The 18588-nt window shown below is 36.9% G+C and overlaps 1 protein-coding gene across 5 annotated transcripts in view; it reads left to right on the plus strand.

The window, feature by feature from the left end:
- USP45 (ubiquitin specific peptidase 45) overlaps positions 1 to 18588 on the plus strand; it is a 73094-nt gene that overhangs the window by 15727 nt on the left and 38779 nt on the right. For 4 of the 5 annotated variants that reach the window (XR_013382964.1, XM_077902986.1, XM_077902987.1 and 1 more), the window contains 3 exons: positions 12920 to 13059; positions 14078 to 14173; positions 17479 to 17609. Coding sequence is in view for 4 of the 5 variants with exons in the window: in XM_077902986.1 (XP_077759112.1) it covers positions 12920 to 13059; positions 14078 to 14173; positions 17479 to 17609 (367 nt within the window). In the remaining variant the exon portion in view is untranslated. Of the gene's footprint in view, positions 1 to 12919; positions 13060 to 14077; positions 14174 to 17478; positions 17934 to 18588 lie in introns of those variants that run through there. The other variant, XM_077902989.1, reaches the window with a different exon arrangement.

Here is an 18588-nt window from a genome sequence, read left to right on the forward strand (position 1 = left end):
CTGAGTTTGACTTTGGGCTCCACTTAAATTACTTAGTTTACTTTAAAAATTAGGATGATATTTCTATTGTGTGGGCTTATTGTGAGGCTTACAGAAAGTGTTTTCTAAAAATTGAGAAATAATGTATTTAAAAATACTTATATAATGCCCAGGACATATTTCTGAAATGATATCTGTTATTTGTTACATAATCATAGTGCAGTTCTGACACTAATCTTACAGATTAAGCTCTATTTTCTACAGCCCAATATATAGTTGTTTTTGTTAGCTATTGCTCTGAGACAGTAATGGCAAACAAATACCAAAGGAATTGGAGAAGGTAAGCACAGGTTCGGACAGCTGAAGAAATGATGAATTTTATTCACTCATTTATTCAACAAACATTTATTGAAACCTTAGTCTGTCTCAGGCATACAAGTCAGAGCTCCAATTCTACTCAAATAAAGAACCAAGAAAATATGGTGATAATAGACATTTACCACTTCAGGAAAGGGTCGCCTGAGTGGCTCAGTGGTTGAGCATGTGCCTTCGGTTCAGGGCCTGATCCCAGGGTCCTGGGATCGAGTCCCGCATCAGGCTCCCTGCAGGGAGCCTGCTTCTCCCTCTGCCTGTGTCTCTGCCTTTCGCTGTGTCTCTCATGAATAAATAAATAAAATCTTAAAAAAAAAAACCGAAAGCAAAAACACACTTCAGGAACAGATGTTGGTCTTAATGCTGCCTCCTGAAAACCGCACATTTAATGTGGGTTTTTTTTCCCCCCACAATAAGATATGTAGGGATATGATGGCACGGTGGCAAAAGTCCAGTTGTAGGAAATGTTTTATCTGGATTTTTTTTTTCACCTTAGACGTTTCTTGAAGAATAAAGCCAGTCTGATTTCATTCCAGTTTTACAGATTTCTTGAATATTTATTATCATAATGTATATAAGGTTGGGAGCATGGAATGAAATGGTACAAAGACCATGGGCCTTGTCAGAGTGTGGGGTCTGGCATTCATATTGGACTCTTTTAGTCACTGGCTATGTGACCTGGGGTGGGTTACAGTTCATCTGAGCCTCATTTTCCTCAGTAGTTCCTCCGTCTTTTTCATGGTGCTTCAGGGAATAGAGATTGATAAGACAGTTCCTGTCCTAAAGAATAATGATAAGCAGAATGGAGTTATATTTTGAGTGATGTTCAGATATTCTAAAAGGGTTGTAATATTCAATTGAAAGGAAGTGAGAAAGAATTGTGAATGAGTTGGCTTTCAGGCTGAAGAATTTTGGGTAGGTAGAGGTTAGAAAAGCAATCATTTCGAGTAGTGGGAAGCACCGGTGCAACCCTTAACTGTAACCATGGATGGAACCATGGGTAGCACCTGGAATGGTGGGAAACAGGTTCTTGAGGGAGCTTGAGAGTGTGTCAAGCCTTCAAAGTTAGGGAGATATCTAGTTCTGAATTCAAGGTTTCCAGAAGTTCCAGGTCAAAATGTCATTTTGTTTGTGTTCCATGCTACAATATCTCTCAGGCAAGTTTGATTTAAAATAAGATCTGTTGGCATTTGAGAAGTAAGGTTTTTGGGATAGTAATCTGTAATATTCTTTCTGGTCTGAGGCTTTATTTTTATAAAATACATTAAAAATCAGATATGAAAGTTTTTATTGAGGTTTGTAGGAATGCTGGATTATGATTATGCAGCTATTTTATTTTTTATTTTTAAGATTTTATTTTTTTTATTCATGAGAGACACAGGGAGAGAGGCAGAGAGAGACATAGAGGGAGAAGCAGGCTGTCTGCAGGGAGCCCAGTGCAGGACTCGTTGCCCGGACTCCAGGATCACGACCTGAGCCAAAGGCAGATGTTCAACCACTGAGCCACTCAGGTGCCCCTATGCAACTATTTTTAAATGACAGTTGTAGAGACTGTAGAAATATAATAATGTTTGAATATGGTAATTAAAAAAGATTATGAAACTATACTGTATTTTAGGTGGGAGGATAAGAATGGTTTTAAAGGATTCTTTTTATATTTTGCTCTAAGAAAAATAACTGCTGAGAAAAGCCTCTATCTGTACTTGACACATGTTAAGTTATGCAAATCCTGAACAATTTCATGTCTAATAATGTCTATTACATCTAATTTAGCTACTCTGCACAGAGAAATCTAGGCCAGTGCCCCATCCTTTTGTAAATACCACCAGCTCAGTGAATCTCAGCTTTTGGTCTCAATAGCCCGTTAAGAGTCCTAAAATTTGGGCAGCCCCCATGGCGCGGTGGTTTAGCGCCGCCTGCAGCCTAGGGTGTGATCCTGGAGACCCGGGATCAAGTCCCACGTCGGGCTCCCTGCATGGTGCCTGTTTCTCCCTCTGCCTGTGTCTCTGCCTCTCTCTCTAGCTGTGTCTCTATGAATAAATAAATTAAAAAAAAAAAAAAGAGTCCTAAAATTTTAGTGAAGACTTAAAGAGCTTTGCTTAGGTAGGTTATATCTATCAATATTTAATGTATTAGAAATTTAAAAACAACAATATTTATGAAATCACTGAAAAACAGCAATAATTTCCATGATATGTTAACACAAATAATATGTTTTTAGGAAAGATAACTATTTTGTAAAACAACACAAACTTCATAAGTGGCACTGTTTTACATTGTTTACCTATAGCTTAATAAAAACCGTTGGATTCTCCTATCTACTTCGTATTCAGTCTATGATATGGTGCGTAGTCTCTGGAAAACTGCATTATGTAACTGAGAATGAGTGAAAGTGTAAAAAAAAAAAGCAAATAATATAGGGTTATTGTGAAAATACTTTTGACCTTATGGACGGGGAAAGGAGGAGGGTGTCTTCAGATCCACTTTTAGAACTGCTGAACTAGCACATTTCTGTCTGTACTTTCTGTTTTCACCCTCATTTGTCCTAAGTTGCGGTTCTGTTCTCTTTGATTCTCAATGTGGCTAAGCAGTAAATACTTGCTGATTTGAACGGAGCTTTCATGTGACTAGTTTTTACTGAGAAGTAGAATAGGCTTTGCATTTTCACCAAAAAAGTCCTGACTACTAATCTCAAAATTATCTTATCCATTCAGCTTTTGATATACCTGAGCTACTACCTCGTGCTAAATGCTGTGCTAGGTATTGGAGATACAATAGTGAATGAAAGAGATCTATTTCTGTTTCTGCTATTTAATAGATCTTCTGGTCAGATGAGGAATATTGACAATTCATACTTAATTGCTTAATAATTGCTTAGGTAGTGCTGTGATGCAGCAAATGCAGGGGACTATGAGGACCCTTTGGAGTAGTATCTAATGTAGACCAGCTATTTTTATTTAGAGCAAGAACCTCCTCCTTCTTCTTCTTTTTTAAGATTTTATTTATTTAAGAGGGAGAGCGCTTCAGAGTGCATGGGATCAGCAGGGGGAGGAGGAGGGCCAGAGGAAGGCCAGAGGGAAAGGGAGAAGCAGACTCCCGCTGAGTGGGAGTTCCCTCCCAGGACCCCAAGATCATGACCTGAGCCGAAGTCAGACGCTTCTTTTTTTTTTTAAGATTTTATTTATTTATTCATGAGAAACACACAGAGAGAGGCAGAGACATAGGCAGAGGGAGAAGCAGGCTCCTTGCAGGGAGCCTGATGTGGCACTTGAAACCAGGACCCCGGGATCACGACCTGAGCCGGAGGCAGATGCTCAACCACTGAGCCACGCAGGCACCCCAAAGTCAGACACTTAACCGACTTAGCCACCCAGGCACCCCTAGAGCAAGAGCCTTCGAAGCCAAGAGCTGAAGGGTATGTAGAAATTAGGTGCACAAGGAGGAAAGGAGTATGTGTTCCAGGCAGAGGAACTAGCTCATTGATGAGGGAGCCTGATAATGTTCAGGTAATTCTATAGGGCTGCAGGTTGAGTTTTGTGATGTTGGGGGGTGGTGAGAGGGTGAGACTAGAGGTAAGTAGGAACAGATATTGTAGGGCCTTGTAAGTTTAGAGTTTATCCTATAGGCAGTTAGGAACCACTAATGGATTTTTAAGTAGAGAAGTGGATAATCAGTTTTGTATTTTAGAAAAACCACTTAACTGTAATAGATAGAAATGCCTTTGTATGTATACCTACTCATTCATGTGCAGTATCAATTTATTATATGACTAAAGATTTTTTTTAAGGCTGATGGTTAGGAGTTAGTGGAATTTTGAAAATAGACAAGTGAAGTAATCATTTGGTTCCAAGGTACAGGAGTAGTGGGGCAGGCAAGTGCTGTCTTTTTACTCTTTAAAGATTAAACTTTTCAGCTGTAGAAATGGGCAAATTACATTAATACTACATGACTGGCTTAGGTAATTGCATTAAGCAATTGAGGAAATCCCAGTGCAGGTTCCCATAAGAATGCTTACAGCTGTGTAGATTTCACATCTGATGCTAGGATTTGCTTAAAAAAAGAAATGTCCATACCTCCCCCTCAAACACATACCAGAAAACTAAAAACAATAAGCATAATAAGAAGGTCACATATAACAGAAGATTAAAAAAAAAGGCAAGAAAACTTGATTGTGAAAACAGAGAAATATGTATTATTAAAAATGGGCCATTGTTCTCTGAGGGCTCAAGAGATTTGTCACTTTGATAGTCTTGTAAATGTCCTGTAAATATTCTACAAACACTTCCTGAATATAGGTTTTCCTGGTGAAATAATATCATTCAATATTGGTTTGCTTTTTGTAAACTAGACAGATGATAGACAATCCCACATTCTTTTCTGAATAAATTTTAATACTGGTGGGATGCCACTTTCATAGAGCTTAAAGAGGGCATAAAATATATTCTGTTAAATTCATTAACCTTAAAAAAATTCATTAAGCATATGCTTTTGGTAAAAAAGACATGAGTTATGTTAGTTCTTCTGGCTTTATTAGGAATAAGTGTGCTGTATATTTTTTGAAATAAAGTAAATGGCATGTTTGGGATCAAATAAAATGAGGATAAATAATATTGTGCCCTTTCATAGTAACAATTTTAATATAATGTAATGCTTTATAACTCTTAAAAAAAGGAATACATTTTCTTTTGCTATAAAGTGAACTGGTGCAGCCACTGTGGAAAACTGTGTGGAGGTTCCTCAAACAGTTAAAAATATACCTGCCCTACGACCCAGCAATTGCACTGTTGGGGATTTACCCCAAAGATACAAATGCAATGAAACGCTGGGACACCTGCACCCCGATGTTTCTAGCAGCAAAGGCCACGATAGCCAAACTGTGGAAGGAGCCTCGGTGTCCAACGAAAGATGAATGGATAAAGAAGATGTGGTTTATGTATACAATGGAATATTACTCAGCTATTAGAAATGACAAATACCCACCATTTGCTTCAACGTGGATGGAACTGGAGGGTATTATGCTGAGTGAAGTAAGTCAGTCGGAGAAGGACAAACATTATATGTTCTCATTCATTTGGGGAATATAAATAATAGTGAAAGGGAAAATAAGGGAAGGGAGAAGAAATGTGTGGGAAATATCAGAAAGGGAGACAGAACATAAAGACTGCTAACTCTGGGAAACGAACTAGGGGTGGTAGAAGGGGAGGATGGCGGGGGGTGGGAGTGAATGGGTGACGGGCACTGGGTGTTATTCTGTATGTTACTAAATTGAACACCAATAAAAAAAATAATAATAAAAAAAAAAAAAAAAGAAAAAAAAAAATAAAGTGACAGTCATACACCTAATAAATTTATTTGCATTTTCAGAAATAAGTACTAAACATAATTATTTCCGTGGGTAAAAGGGGCTAGGGACAAAAAGATATTCGGCATTTAAAAAGTAACTTGTTAATCATAGGGATATAAATCCACAGTTCTCCATCCAAACTTCAGAACACGGGAAATTATTTGAGTGATTATTTTCTCAGTTCTCGAAAAGATGGCACTAACTAGTACCTTTGCAAAATATATAGGGAGCAGTTAATTGCATATGGTGGGTGCTTAGGGCGTTAGGGCTGAATTCTTTTCAGGAACCTTTTGAGAAGGGCAGCTATAAACTTTATTTATTTATTTATTTTTATAAACTTTAATAAAGGTATAAATTCACACCAAGGACATCCAGCCATTGATTATATCCAGCTTTCGCTAAAGAGTAGTGGCCTTTTCTTTCATATAACCACTAGCATTTCATTAGTCTCTTAAATTCTCACACTTATTAACCTTATCCACTGTTACCCAGACAGATAGTCGATCATAATGGTTAAGTTTGTGGAATCTGAAGCCAGACTGCCTGAATGTGAATCTCCTCTCCATCACTAACTGGGTGCCTCAATTTCATGATCTACAGTGGGGACAATTTTCAGAAGAAATAATACTCTCAATCTTCTTCTTTAAGCAAACTGCAAAATAAGTTTACTTTCCCTGTACCCGTGAGAAACTTGAGAATCACTAGTGTTCCTCTTTTAGTTTAACCAAGGTAATAACAAATATTTATAATTTTAAGGTAGACATTTAATACTGCTTGGCAATGAATTTACTTAGTCACTGTTTTCAGTTTTCTCCCATGAAAGCTGCATCTCTTTGTACTTGCTCTTTATTACTATAGATTATTACTGGTTTTTTTTTGTTTTTTTTTGGAAATTTTTGGCCAGTTTAGAAATACACCTTAAATTTTGATTCCTGTTGTTAAATTGCCTTCCAGAAAGATTATACAAAGGGTATAGTGACAAAAATACCTCTTTTTCCATATTTAGCTTTGTTTATCTTTTTAGGAGTTTTATTTTTTGGCAATAATGAAGTTTTTAATGTTCTCATTACCAGATCCATCAATGTTTTCTGTAAAAGTTTTTTTCATTTTGGGGGCTATGCCTTGAAAAGACTTTTGTACTCCACTATTATGAAAATATTCACCTACAATTTCTTGTATATTACTCTTTTATATATGATATGATATTTTTAGATTTGGTTTTAAAAAATATAACCATAGGATCTTTATATTGGAGTCATTTTTATGGTAGAAAAATTTGAGGTACTTAAGGTACTTAAGATTACTTTTTAAATAGTCTAGTCTTAGCTAAGTTACTGAAAAAAAATTTTTTTTCTTTGATGGTGCTTCACCCAGTTTTCTATTTTGCAAGATCTGAGGTATGTATAGAACTTATCAGGTCTACTTGGTTAACCAGCAACTCTTTCAGTATTCATATTATAGGCTTTAAGGGTAACTACAGAGCTTTAAACATTTTTTTACCTGGAATGCCTAAAGCTTTCTCTCAATGTTCTTTGCATTCTGGGTCTTTGTTTATTTCATTACCTAAGTGCAACATCTGATGACAGTGTTGGTAATATAAAAGAGATAAGTGAGGTGAGATAGAGTATGTTCTTTTTGATATAGTAACTTTGTAACCCTGAACATCTTTGATTATTCTTTTAAATTATGGGCATTTCATGGCTTCAGATAAAAGTTGAGAACTAAATAAATAATTGGTAATCAAATTTTATTTAGTTTGTCTTTTTTGTTATTGCCGTAACAGCCATATCCTTTTAATTATCCCATACTTCCAAACATCTTGAAGTTCGGTCCTTAGTGCATTTGGTTCTGTGTTTATAAAGGAAGTGTTCTTAAAGTGAACGTGATCTAAAAGTCAATGCCAAAAAAATAAATAAATAAATAAAAAATAAAAGTCAATGCCAGATTGAGAAAGGCTTGTTGTCTCTAAAGACAAAATGATCTATAGTCATTTTGTTAGAAGTAATACATTGCTTTTTATTAAAACACACACACGTTTGTATGTCAAATTCTTGAGAGACTGATTCAGATACCCATTTATTTATTTATTTATTTATTTATTTAAGATTTATTTGATGGGGCAGAGGGGCTAGAAAGAGAGGGTGAAAGAGAATCTCCATCAGGCTCCAAGCTGAGTGCAGAACCTGACGTGGGGGCTCTATCCCACAAGCTTGAGATCATGACCTGAGCCAAAATCAAGAGTTAGATGGTTAACCTACTGAGCCACCCGGCGCCCCTGGATACCCTTGTTTTAAACCAGAATCTTAAATTCTCAGCTGACAGTTTCTTAATAAGCAAATGTGCATGTCTACTTGGTTTCTAAAAGTTTTGCTAAGACATTATCATGAATATGAGGTTTAATATCTCTATGCTGTTCCCTGTGTATCAGTCTTTATATTTATAAATCCTAATCAACTAAGTATGAAGTTACAGCTAGTAGTTCATATAGTACCTGACACACAGTGGAAATTTAATAAATCAATTGAATTTGAATTGTTACATAAGTGGACTACTTAGTGAAACAAAAGACTTGCACTTTAAAACATATTTGGAGTGCCTGGATGGCTCAGTCAGTGAAGTGTCCAACTCTTGATTTCAGCTCAGGTCATGATCTCAGGGGTGTGAGATGGAGCCCTGTGTGTTGGCAACTGTACTCAGCAGGGACTCTGATTGAGATTCTCTTTCTCCCTCTACCCCTTTCCCTCCAGTGCTTGCCTGCTCGCTCTCTAAAGTGAGTAAATCTTCAAAGAATTTTTTGAAAACACGTTTAAATAGTTCTTAGAGAATGTCATTTTATTTTAAATTATCTCATCTATTTAAGTCTAATAGCATAATTAATTTTGAATATGTTCTCACAGACTTACATGTAAAAGTCAATAAACAGACCCTTGCCACTTGTGTGAAGTGGCTATTTAACCATGAAATAAACTATTTTTATTGCTGTTGCCCTGTGGATATGTTCTTTCTGGCAGTGCTATCCATATTTGGTGGCTCTGCATGGAGAGCCAGGTGGTGCTGAAAAGCATCGCACAGTGAAGCGTGGATATATCTAGGTTCGACATTTGTCATCCCTTACTGCTGAAGGGAAGGGTAAAATCTGTTTTTCCATATGTTTATGCTTTTTTTTTTTTGCCCGCAGTTTTGTCCAGATGGTCTTATGAACATTGTTTACTTTAGGTTGCTATCCCAGATGTTTTGAAAACTGATGGGTAAATGTGGTACACAGATAATCATTTGTGTGTTACAGTTTTAAAAAATGTTATTTGTTCTTGTAAGAATAAAATATAATTTATTTCTGGAAGTATTTATCCAGCGAATGAAAAATATTAAAATACAAAAATACGTATTTTATATATGGTTACTATAATCTATATAGTTTATTTTCCCCAACATTTTTTCATGTTAATAAGCAAAAAAAAAAAAATAAAAATAAAAAAAAATATATATATATTATGGCAAAGTGAACTAAACAAAATACTTTTGAGGAGTCATTTGTCAGGGCTGTGTATATCTAGATATGTAAGACTCTTGCCTTCCTATCTTTTATAATTCTTCTTATTGTGCATAAATCACTGGAGAGAAATTAGGTGATAAAATGGCAATAGATTTGTATTGAAAAGACTGTCATTGTGATTTTGGGCAAATCACTTAACCTGTTGGAGACTGAGCTTTGTAAACATAAAGCCAGAGGAACAACCTTGCCAAAAAGATGGGCTAATGCTTGGATGTAATTATTCTGTCGTTTTAACGATCTTAAAAATCACTAGGAAGCCATCTAGTGGCAACAACTGTAACGAGAGCTGAACGCAGCCAATTCTAGGCTCTAGTTGGGATCTCAGTTATAATGAAGAGGTGGACTCATTTGCAAACCCAGCCAGGACCCATATGGGGCCTCTTCTTGTTTGTGTAGTGCTTCTTAACCCCTGACTGGCTGTTTTCATTTGCATTTACATCCACTTGCAGGTTTGAGTACTGTCTTGCTTTTTCCTGCTTTTGCTTTCCTCCATGCCTTGCCCCTGCACTTCAGTGACCTCTCCATTGATTGTACCAGCCTTTTCCCCCATGCTGTAATATGGAGCTTAATTCTTATCACTTGTTTTAATATATGGAAGCAGGAGAAGAGATCTATCTTGCTAATTTTTCTTGGTGTTAACTCAGAACTCTAGCTTTGGGAGTCAAAAACAACTCGTAAGTACCTAGACAACAGACATCCAGGAACAATGGCTAATGTTTAAAGAATAAGCCAACAGGGGCCCTTGGGTGACTCAGTCAGCTAAGCAGTTGACTCTTAATTTTGGCTCTGGTCATGATCTCTGGGTCCTGGGATCCAGCCCCACTTTGGGCTCTGTGCTCAGCAGGGAGTCTGCTTGAGGGTTCTCTCTCCATCTGCCCCTACCTCTGCTTGCGTGCCCCCCCCACTTCAAATAAATAAGTCTTAAAAAAAAAGAAGGAATAAAGGAATAAAATGGGTGATAAATTCTATGGGAAAATGTTATGTCACAGATAAAAGTTGCTAAGACTTGAAAGAAAAATATTTTCCCTGCAGTAGATTTACTTAATGAAAAAAAAAACCTTAGAAACCACCAGTTCATTTTTCTCAATGAGGTCACATGTTTCCATTTGTTTAAAAGAAAAGCCAAGAAGCTATGAAAACCACAAAGTCGATATAAAAGGCAAAGTTTATATTAGCAATTCAGAAAATCAATTAGAAATAAGAGATAAGCTTGAGGACAAAACCCCAGGAAGTTACAGGAAATGATTAAAGAGCAGAAAAAAGTGAGGACAGATAAATGATGGGCATGAAGAATAGCTTATGAAGGTATGGATTTTGGCACAAACAACAATTAGGGGGAGAGCCTCCCCCTTGATTGATGCCTTTTGTCTGACAAAAGTCGCAGATGCCAAGCCTTATTTGACCAAAAGGTTGGTCACACACAACCAATAGGTTGTGAATGATATCAGTCTGCCCATACCTGAGATTCAAGTTTCTCTTTATGGTGTTTACTCCCTGTTTCTGTCCCAGAAAACAGAGCCACCTCCAGCTTGTTCATATCCCTTAATGCTGTTGCATAAAAGGGCAGGAAGGGAGGGGATGTCTTAACTCATTTACTCTTAAGAATTCATCAGAAGCATGGAGGGCCAAGATGCTACTGAATCTGCTGTTTAATCTGATATGTTTTCATTTATATTGAATTTTTATTATGTGTGTTCTCCTCAACATTACAAAACCCCTGTAAAGAAAGAGCAGTAGAGGGCACCCTGGGTGGTTCAGTGGTTTAGCGCCGCCTTCAGTCCAGAGTGTGATCCTGGAGACCAGGGATCCAGTCCCACATCAGGCTCCCTGCATAGAGCCTGCTTCTCCCTCTGCCTGTGTCTCTACCCCTCTCTCTGTGTCTCTCATGAATAAGTAAATAAATAAATCTTAAAAAAAAAACAAAACAATGAGCAGTAGTAAGACATTTTCTGATCTCCATCAGTCTGGTTGGGGAGACAGCCAAATATTTAAAAATTAATTAACAAGGCAAGGCAGTATGTCAGTATTAGATGAATAAAGCATATATTTGCAAAGAACTACAAAATCTGAGGGTTGAAAGGAATTTAAAAGAGTATTTCAGTTAAAACCAAAAGACTTGAGAACTTGGGAATTTTTTGTCAAACTCCAAATTATATGTTTATATTTTTAATAGATTTTTTTATTTGAGAAGGCAAAAACATGAGTGAGGGCAAAGGGGAGCACAGAGGGAGAAGCAGAGAATCTCAAGTGGATTTGTGCTGAGCACGGAGCCCACCTTGGGGCTCAATCTCACCACTCTGATGTCATGACCTGAGTTGAAATCACGAGTCAGATACTTAACTGACTGAGCCCAAGAGCCCAAATTATATTTTGATTCAGCAAGTTATGTGCTGTTGAAATAGATATGATCAATCATGTCAGTTTGTAAATGTTAGAAGTTGTTCTTCATTTTCATATTGTTTTGAAAAATGAGTTGATATTATAATTTTCAAATTTTCATAAATTATGTAAGCCAGTGAGCCCAAAAGATGCACATATGTATCGTACATATAGGCATTTTACTTTTTATATTATGATATAGTTCCGTAATTTTAAAAACATTTTGACAGTTTCAAACTTACAGAAAAGTTGCAAGAACGATACCAAAAAATTGCCTCTGTATGGTGATTTTACAATTCCAATATTTCTTCTGTGTGTTCATTGGCATTTTCTTGTTAGTTTTTTTTTTTTTAAAGATTTATTTATTTATTTATGATAGAGAGAGAGAGAGAGGCAGAGACACAGGTACAGGGAGAAGCAGGCTCCATGCCAGGAGCCCGACGTGGGACTCAATCCTGGAACTCCAGGATTGCGCCCTGCGCCAAAGGCAGGCATCAAACCGCTGAGCCACCCAGGGATCCCCAGGTTTTTTTTTTTTTTAAGATTTTATTTATTCATTCATGAGAGACACAGGAACCCCGCTGGGGGCCCTATGTGGGACTCAGTCCCAGGACCCTGGGATCACGACCTGAGCCAGAGGTAGACCTCTACCACTGAGCCACCCAGGTGTCCCTGTTGGCATTTTCTTGTATGGAAGAGTTTTTCCCTTTTCTTCCCATTTAGAAAACATATTATTGATTCTGACTCATTCTCATTTTGTTCAGTGAATAATAAACTATTACTACCCTTCTTTATTTTGATATTCACGTTGGACCAGTGGGAGCCTATTCGGAGTGGTCCATGAGTATCTCAACCTAGTCATCACTTTCTTTGAACACTTCCTTATTTTCTGCGCACAATAAAAATGTTTTAGGCTTACTTTGTTTCTTTGCCACCCTAGGTTGAGAATCAGCCTTTTCTTCAAGAAGTCACCATTTCTTTTAGTGGGAAATGGTATTTAGGTACCAAGATCTGGATGTTTCCTTCTTGATTTTTTTCAACTTTATTCTTTTATGCTTGACTATTTAATTCATGTGGAATTTATTCTTCAGTGTGGTATGTGGTATAAATGTGTAGCAGTTAAGATACAAGCCAGAGACATTTATTTGTGTTTGTGTTCTTGCCTTTCAGGGACAGCGATTCAGGGGAAAATCTTAATTTTAATTAATGTATTTAAATTATTTCAAATGATTTATGTATAGATGTATACGTTTAATTTACATCTTATGTTAGTTATGTGTTCTGTAACTTAGGTGCATTTTCTAGAATCCTGAAACTTTGTGAAGAAAAATGTGAAACAGGTGAAAAGAAGGGAAGAAAAGGAAGCAGTGTAACAGCTGTGAAAGGAATTTCAAATTTAGGAAATACTTGCTTTTTTAATGCAGTCATGCAGGTAAGAGCCATCAGGAATCTTTGTAAAATATAAAAGATAACTTTAATTTATATTTATTGACGTATCTATAAACTAGCTAATGACTGCTAAACGTTCCCCTAGAAATTTCTCTGTTTTCTTGTGTTTTAGGATATCTTTAACTGTTGCTACTTACATACATACACCACCTTTTCACACATTGCTTCCAAAGGCCTTCTCTCTGTGTTTTATTGTGGTTCTGTCTGTCATACTGACATTTATTATTTATTTATTTATTTATTTATTTATTTATTTATTTATTTATTTTTAAAGATTTTATTCATTCATTCACAAGAGACACACACACACACACAGAGACAGAGAGGCAGAGACACAGGCAGAGGTTAGAAGCAGGCTCCATGCAGGGAGCCTGACATGGGACTCGATCCTAGGACCCTGGGATCATGCCCTGGGCTGAAGGCAGGCGCTAAACTGGTGAGCCACACGGCTGCGCCAATACTGACATTTATTAAATGTGAAATGTGGGGGCACCTGGGTGGCTCAGTGGTTGAGTGTCTGCCTTTGGCTCAGGTCATGGTCCAGGGTCCTGGGATCGAGTCCCTCATTGGGCTCCCCACGGAGAGCCTGCTTCTCCCTCTGCCTGTGTCTCTGCCTCTCATAGATAAATAAAATCTTAAGAAATAATAAATAAGGGATCCCTGGGTGGCGCAGCGGTTTGGCGCCTGCCTTTGGCCCAGGGCACGATCCTGGAGACCCGGGATCGAATCCAACATCGGGCTTCCGGTGCATGGAGCCTGCTTCTCCCTCTGCCTATGTCTCTGCCTCTCTCTCTTTCTCTCTCTGTGACTATCATAAATAAATAAAAATTAAAAAAAAGAAATAATAAATAAATGTGAAATTTGCTCAGTAAAGTTTTTTAAAACTTAAGAAAAATATTTTTTGCGATGCTAGATGACATGTGAGAGTCTAAGAGACTATTCCATAGAATCAGAGGCATATTACAACCAAATCCCAAGACTTTACGTTTGTTTTCTTTTAGAACTTGGCCCAGTCTTACATTCTTATGGAACTGATGAATGAGAACAAAGAAAATGGTACAAAACTCAAGATTTTTCCTCCCTCAGACTCTCAGCTGGTAAGAAGTATGAATACCTGGATATTAGCTCATTTTAGATGAACCACTGATGGTGCCAAAATCTCTTTTATATTTCTCAGCACTGTTAACTGAGATGACGTTTTGAAAAAAATTTTTGAAAAAATAATTCAAAAGCAGTTTGAAATTTTTAGATTTAAAAATTCTAAAGTTATATCTTCAAGATAGAGGTCTAACAATACAAACATTTAAGGCAGCTTTCAAATAAAAGGGGTTTGGATTTTGTTGAGCAAAATGTCTGGGACTCCTGTTTTGTAGTTATTGGTAACATTTGCTTAAATACAGCATTTTAGTTCTTTAGAGGTAGATTTAATTTTAATAGTGAGCATCAAAAGGTTTTTTGGAGCCTAGTCTGAAAATAGGCTTTTAAGCTAGTGAGAACAGAAGAAAAAAGAAAAAAAAAAAAAAAACAAAAAACAGCCCTTAACATTGAGAAGCTGTCCTGGCACCCAGTTAGGCCATATTGTTCAAACAATCTCAGAGAAAGCCAACCTCAGGCTAGGTTGCTCAGAGACTGATAAAATAAGACAAAGCAAGTCCCCTTCATAATTTTTTCTAAACACAGACAAAAACAGGGTTAGTCTACCACTTAGAAAGATCCCAAGCACCCTCTTTTGACCAAGGTGAGAGACTGCTACTTCTTTACTAGTTACAGCTTTAGCCTCATTCTTATCTCCCAAAGGAACTGGAATTTCGGTTATCCTAACTCAGAGATAAAATTTATCAAGATACCCAGTTACTCAGTCAAGAATTGCTTCCCCCTGATAGCACTCAATTGAGAGCAAACTTTTGCTTCCTTATACTCTTCCCCAGCTTACTCAGCCAAAGCCCAAATCCTATCTCCGTTCTTTCCAGTACCCTCTTATTGAGACATGCCGTGCTTTCCCATGGTGTGTGTTCTCCCTAAATGCAGCAAGTAATACATCCCTCTTCAACTACCAGTGTGTTCCTGGTAGTCTTTGGCCGGAGAGCACTGACACTAGTAATAACGTTTTTAGTTAGAAATGGATTCATATGTCTGTGTGTGTTTTAGAGGAAGAGAATGTATATATAGTTCATGGCTTTTGAAAACACTTAAGAAAGGGGAGTTCTAAAAATTCTTAGCCCAATGGAGTAATCTTGGATTTTTTCTTCCAAGGAGGCATTTTGAAAGACAGTATTGTTGTTTTGCTTTATTGAAAAGGTAGCCTGTAAGCTTATTGCCTGTTCAACCCCTTAAAATTTTTATGGCAGATCCCAATGCCCTCTTCTGAAGTGTAGTGAGGCAATTTGAGATAGCTGACCCTTTGGGTGTGTGTTATTCTAAGAGGAGAGTTTCAATCTTAGAACTTAAGTCTTTGGGACCTAGAGTTGACCTGAGCTGGAGGGCTACAGTGTAGATCACTACTCCTTGAATCACGAGTTTTACTTTGTCCCAGGGCCCTGGGATCAAGTCCCAAATTACATATATAATTTGTAAATTATATATGCCGTTTGTTTCTTGTCCTTACCTTATTGTACCTTGAACCTCTAGTAACATATTGCATAGAAATGATGAGAGCAGAACTCCTTGCTTAAAATCCCCAGAGTAAGGGAATATTTAGTCTTTAACTTCATTCCTGATGTTAGTGAACTGTAGGTTTTTCATAGGTGTTTTTTTTTTTTCTTTTAATATCTGGAAGTTTGTAACTTTTAACCTCAATCGCCCATCTTACTCATCCCCTCACCCCCTGCCTCTGGCAACCACCAATCTGTTCTCTATGCCTATGAGCTGGTTTTGGGGTTTTTGTTTTATTTTAAATTCCACATGTAAGATCCTATGGTATTTGTCTTTCTCTGTTTGACTTATTTCACTTAGCATAATGCTGACAGGGTCCATCCATGTTCTTGCAAATGGCAAGGTTTCATTCTTTTTTATGGCTGAGTAATATTCCACTGTATGTACAGCACATCTTTACCCATTCTTCAACTAATGGACACTTGGGCTGCTTCTATAATTTGACTATGGTAAATAATGCTGCAATAAACAGGGATTTATATATCCCTTTGAATTAGTGGTTTTGTATTCTTTAGGTAGAGTGATTACCAGATCATACCGTAGTTCTATTTTTAATTTTTTGAGGAATCTCCATACTGTCTCCACAGTGACTATACCAGTTTGCATTGACACCAATAGTGCATGAGGGTTCCTTTTTTCCCACATCCTGGCCCAACATTTGTTGTTTCTTGTGTTTCTGATTTTAGCCATTCTGACAGGTGTGAAGTGCTATCTCATTGTGGTTTTGATTTGCACTTCCCTGATGATGAGTGATGCTGAGCATCTTTTCATGTGTCTGTTGGCCATCTGGATGTGTTCTTTGGAGAAATGTCTGTTCATGTCTTCAGCATGGCAGAGAGCACTTTTGATATTCAGAAGCTATGGGAAATTATAGCTTGTCTGTTCTGAGGTTTTAGTTAGAAGGTAGATCTTTAAGGATAGTTGGTAGAAAATATCCATGTAACATGTATTTCATTGATACATGAATGAGACAATGTATTTGACAGTTGTCTTAGAAGATAACATTCTGTAGTGTCCTAAGATTATATTTGGGATATGCTTTTTATTCATTGTAAGAAGAGAGGGTTATTGGTGAAGATAACATTTTAGAAAGCAAAACCTGGAGGGGAAAAAATTCTAGAATAGAATGGGTTTCTTCTTTACACAATTTTAGCTGCTCTTGTCAAGCTTTATGACTCTTGTAAAAGAGGGAGAGTGACATACCAATTTTGTGACCTATTTTCCAATTCCTTATTTTATTAGTATAATTTTTGGGGAAAAGAAGGGTATGGAGTTTTGGTAATAAATGTAATTTGTGATGACAAATAAAGATGTACAAATATCAAGTAGATAAGTAATTTTACTTTTAGGAGAGCACATTTTTTTAAGATTTTGTTTTTTTTAAGTGACCTCTGCTCCCATTGTGGAGCTCGAACTCACAACCCTGAGATGAAGCTGCATGACGGAGCCCATCGGGCACCCCTAGGAGAGCACATTAAGTTATAAGCAACTAAAGATTGGTGATTTCACTCTTAGCTAATAGTTTTATTAAGTAAGGGGCAGAGGATATGAGTATACTTGTGTTCAAGGTAAGGCATTTAATTCCATTTTCTATTTTCTAATATTCATTTTACATACATAGGAATAAAGTTAATTCACTTAAGGCAATTTAATTGTCATCATGTAAGCGAAGTATAACTCTTAGATTTTTAAATAATATTTAATTTTAAAATTGCATATTTCTGACATAGAGTTGATCATGTTTTTAAAGGACCCATTAATAGTGGAACTTTCAAGCCCTGGACCATTGACCTCAGCCTTGTTCCTGTTTCTTCACAGCATGAAGGAGACTGAAAAAGGACCACTTTCTCCTAAAGTTCTTTTTAATCAGCTATGTCAGAAGTGGGTGCATCTAATTTCTTGATACAAATAATTACGAGTTATGAAATTCTGTTGTATCACATAATATGATGCTTCTTACTGAAGCATCGCTATTGTCTAGACTCTCAAAACAAAGAACTAGTATTTATTTAGTTGCAGCTCTGTGCTTTATGTAAATTATGTTTTATAGTACTCTAAAGAAGTGCTTGTTTATCCTCGTTTTATAAATAAGGAAACTGAGATTCACAGAAGCTGAGTACCTTACGTCGCTTTATAGTGACAAAGCCAGGATTCAAATAGAGCTTTGTCCTGATTCAGAAGCCCAAGATGTAATAACAAAGAGTAAGAACAGGGATCCCTGGGTGGCGCAGCAGTTTAGCGCCTGCCTTTGGCCCAGGGCGCGATCCTGGAGACCCGGGATCGAATCCCACGTCGGGCTCCCGGTGCATGGAGCCTGCTTCTCCCTCTGCCTGTGTCTCTGCCTCTCTCTCTCTCTCTGTGACTATCATAAATAAATAAAAATTTAAAAAAAAAAAAAAAAAAAAACAAAGAGTAAGAACATTATAGAATTATAAAATCTAAAAGGTGTGATAATAGGTCATCTAAATTTGGTTTTCTTATTTTTACTTTTATTTTATTATTTTTTTAAGTACACTCTACCCACAATGTAGGGCTCAAACTCACAACCCACGATCAAGAGTTGCATGCTCTACTGACTAAGCCAGCCAGGTACCGTCTTTATTTTTAAAGCTGAGCATTGAGGCAAACAGAATTTCAGTGGATTTCTCAAGATAGTACTCTGTGTTCAAAAACAAAATCCTGTGTGCTTAGGAATAAATATATACTATAAAGGAGCTGACTTAACTTTAATTCTTTCATTTTTTTCTTTCATCTAAAAAATGGAGAGCTTATTTATGTCAGATACTTGTTAGAATCTAAGGGTACACAATGTATAATATATTAAAAATAGACCTTGTCATGGAGCTCATGACCTAGGTCC

This window comes from Canis aureus, chromosome 7 (genome assembly GCF_053574225.1).
Source record: "Canis aureus isolate CA01 chromosome 7, VMU_Caureus_v.1.0, whole genome shotgun sequence".
NCBI classification, from domain to species: Eukaryota; Metazoa; Chordata; class Mammalia; order Carnivora; family Canidae; genus Canis; species Canis aureus.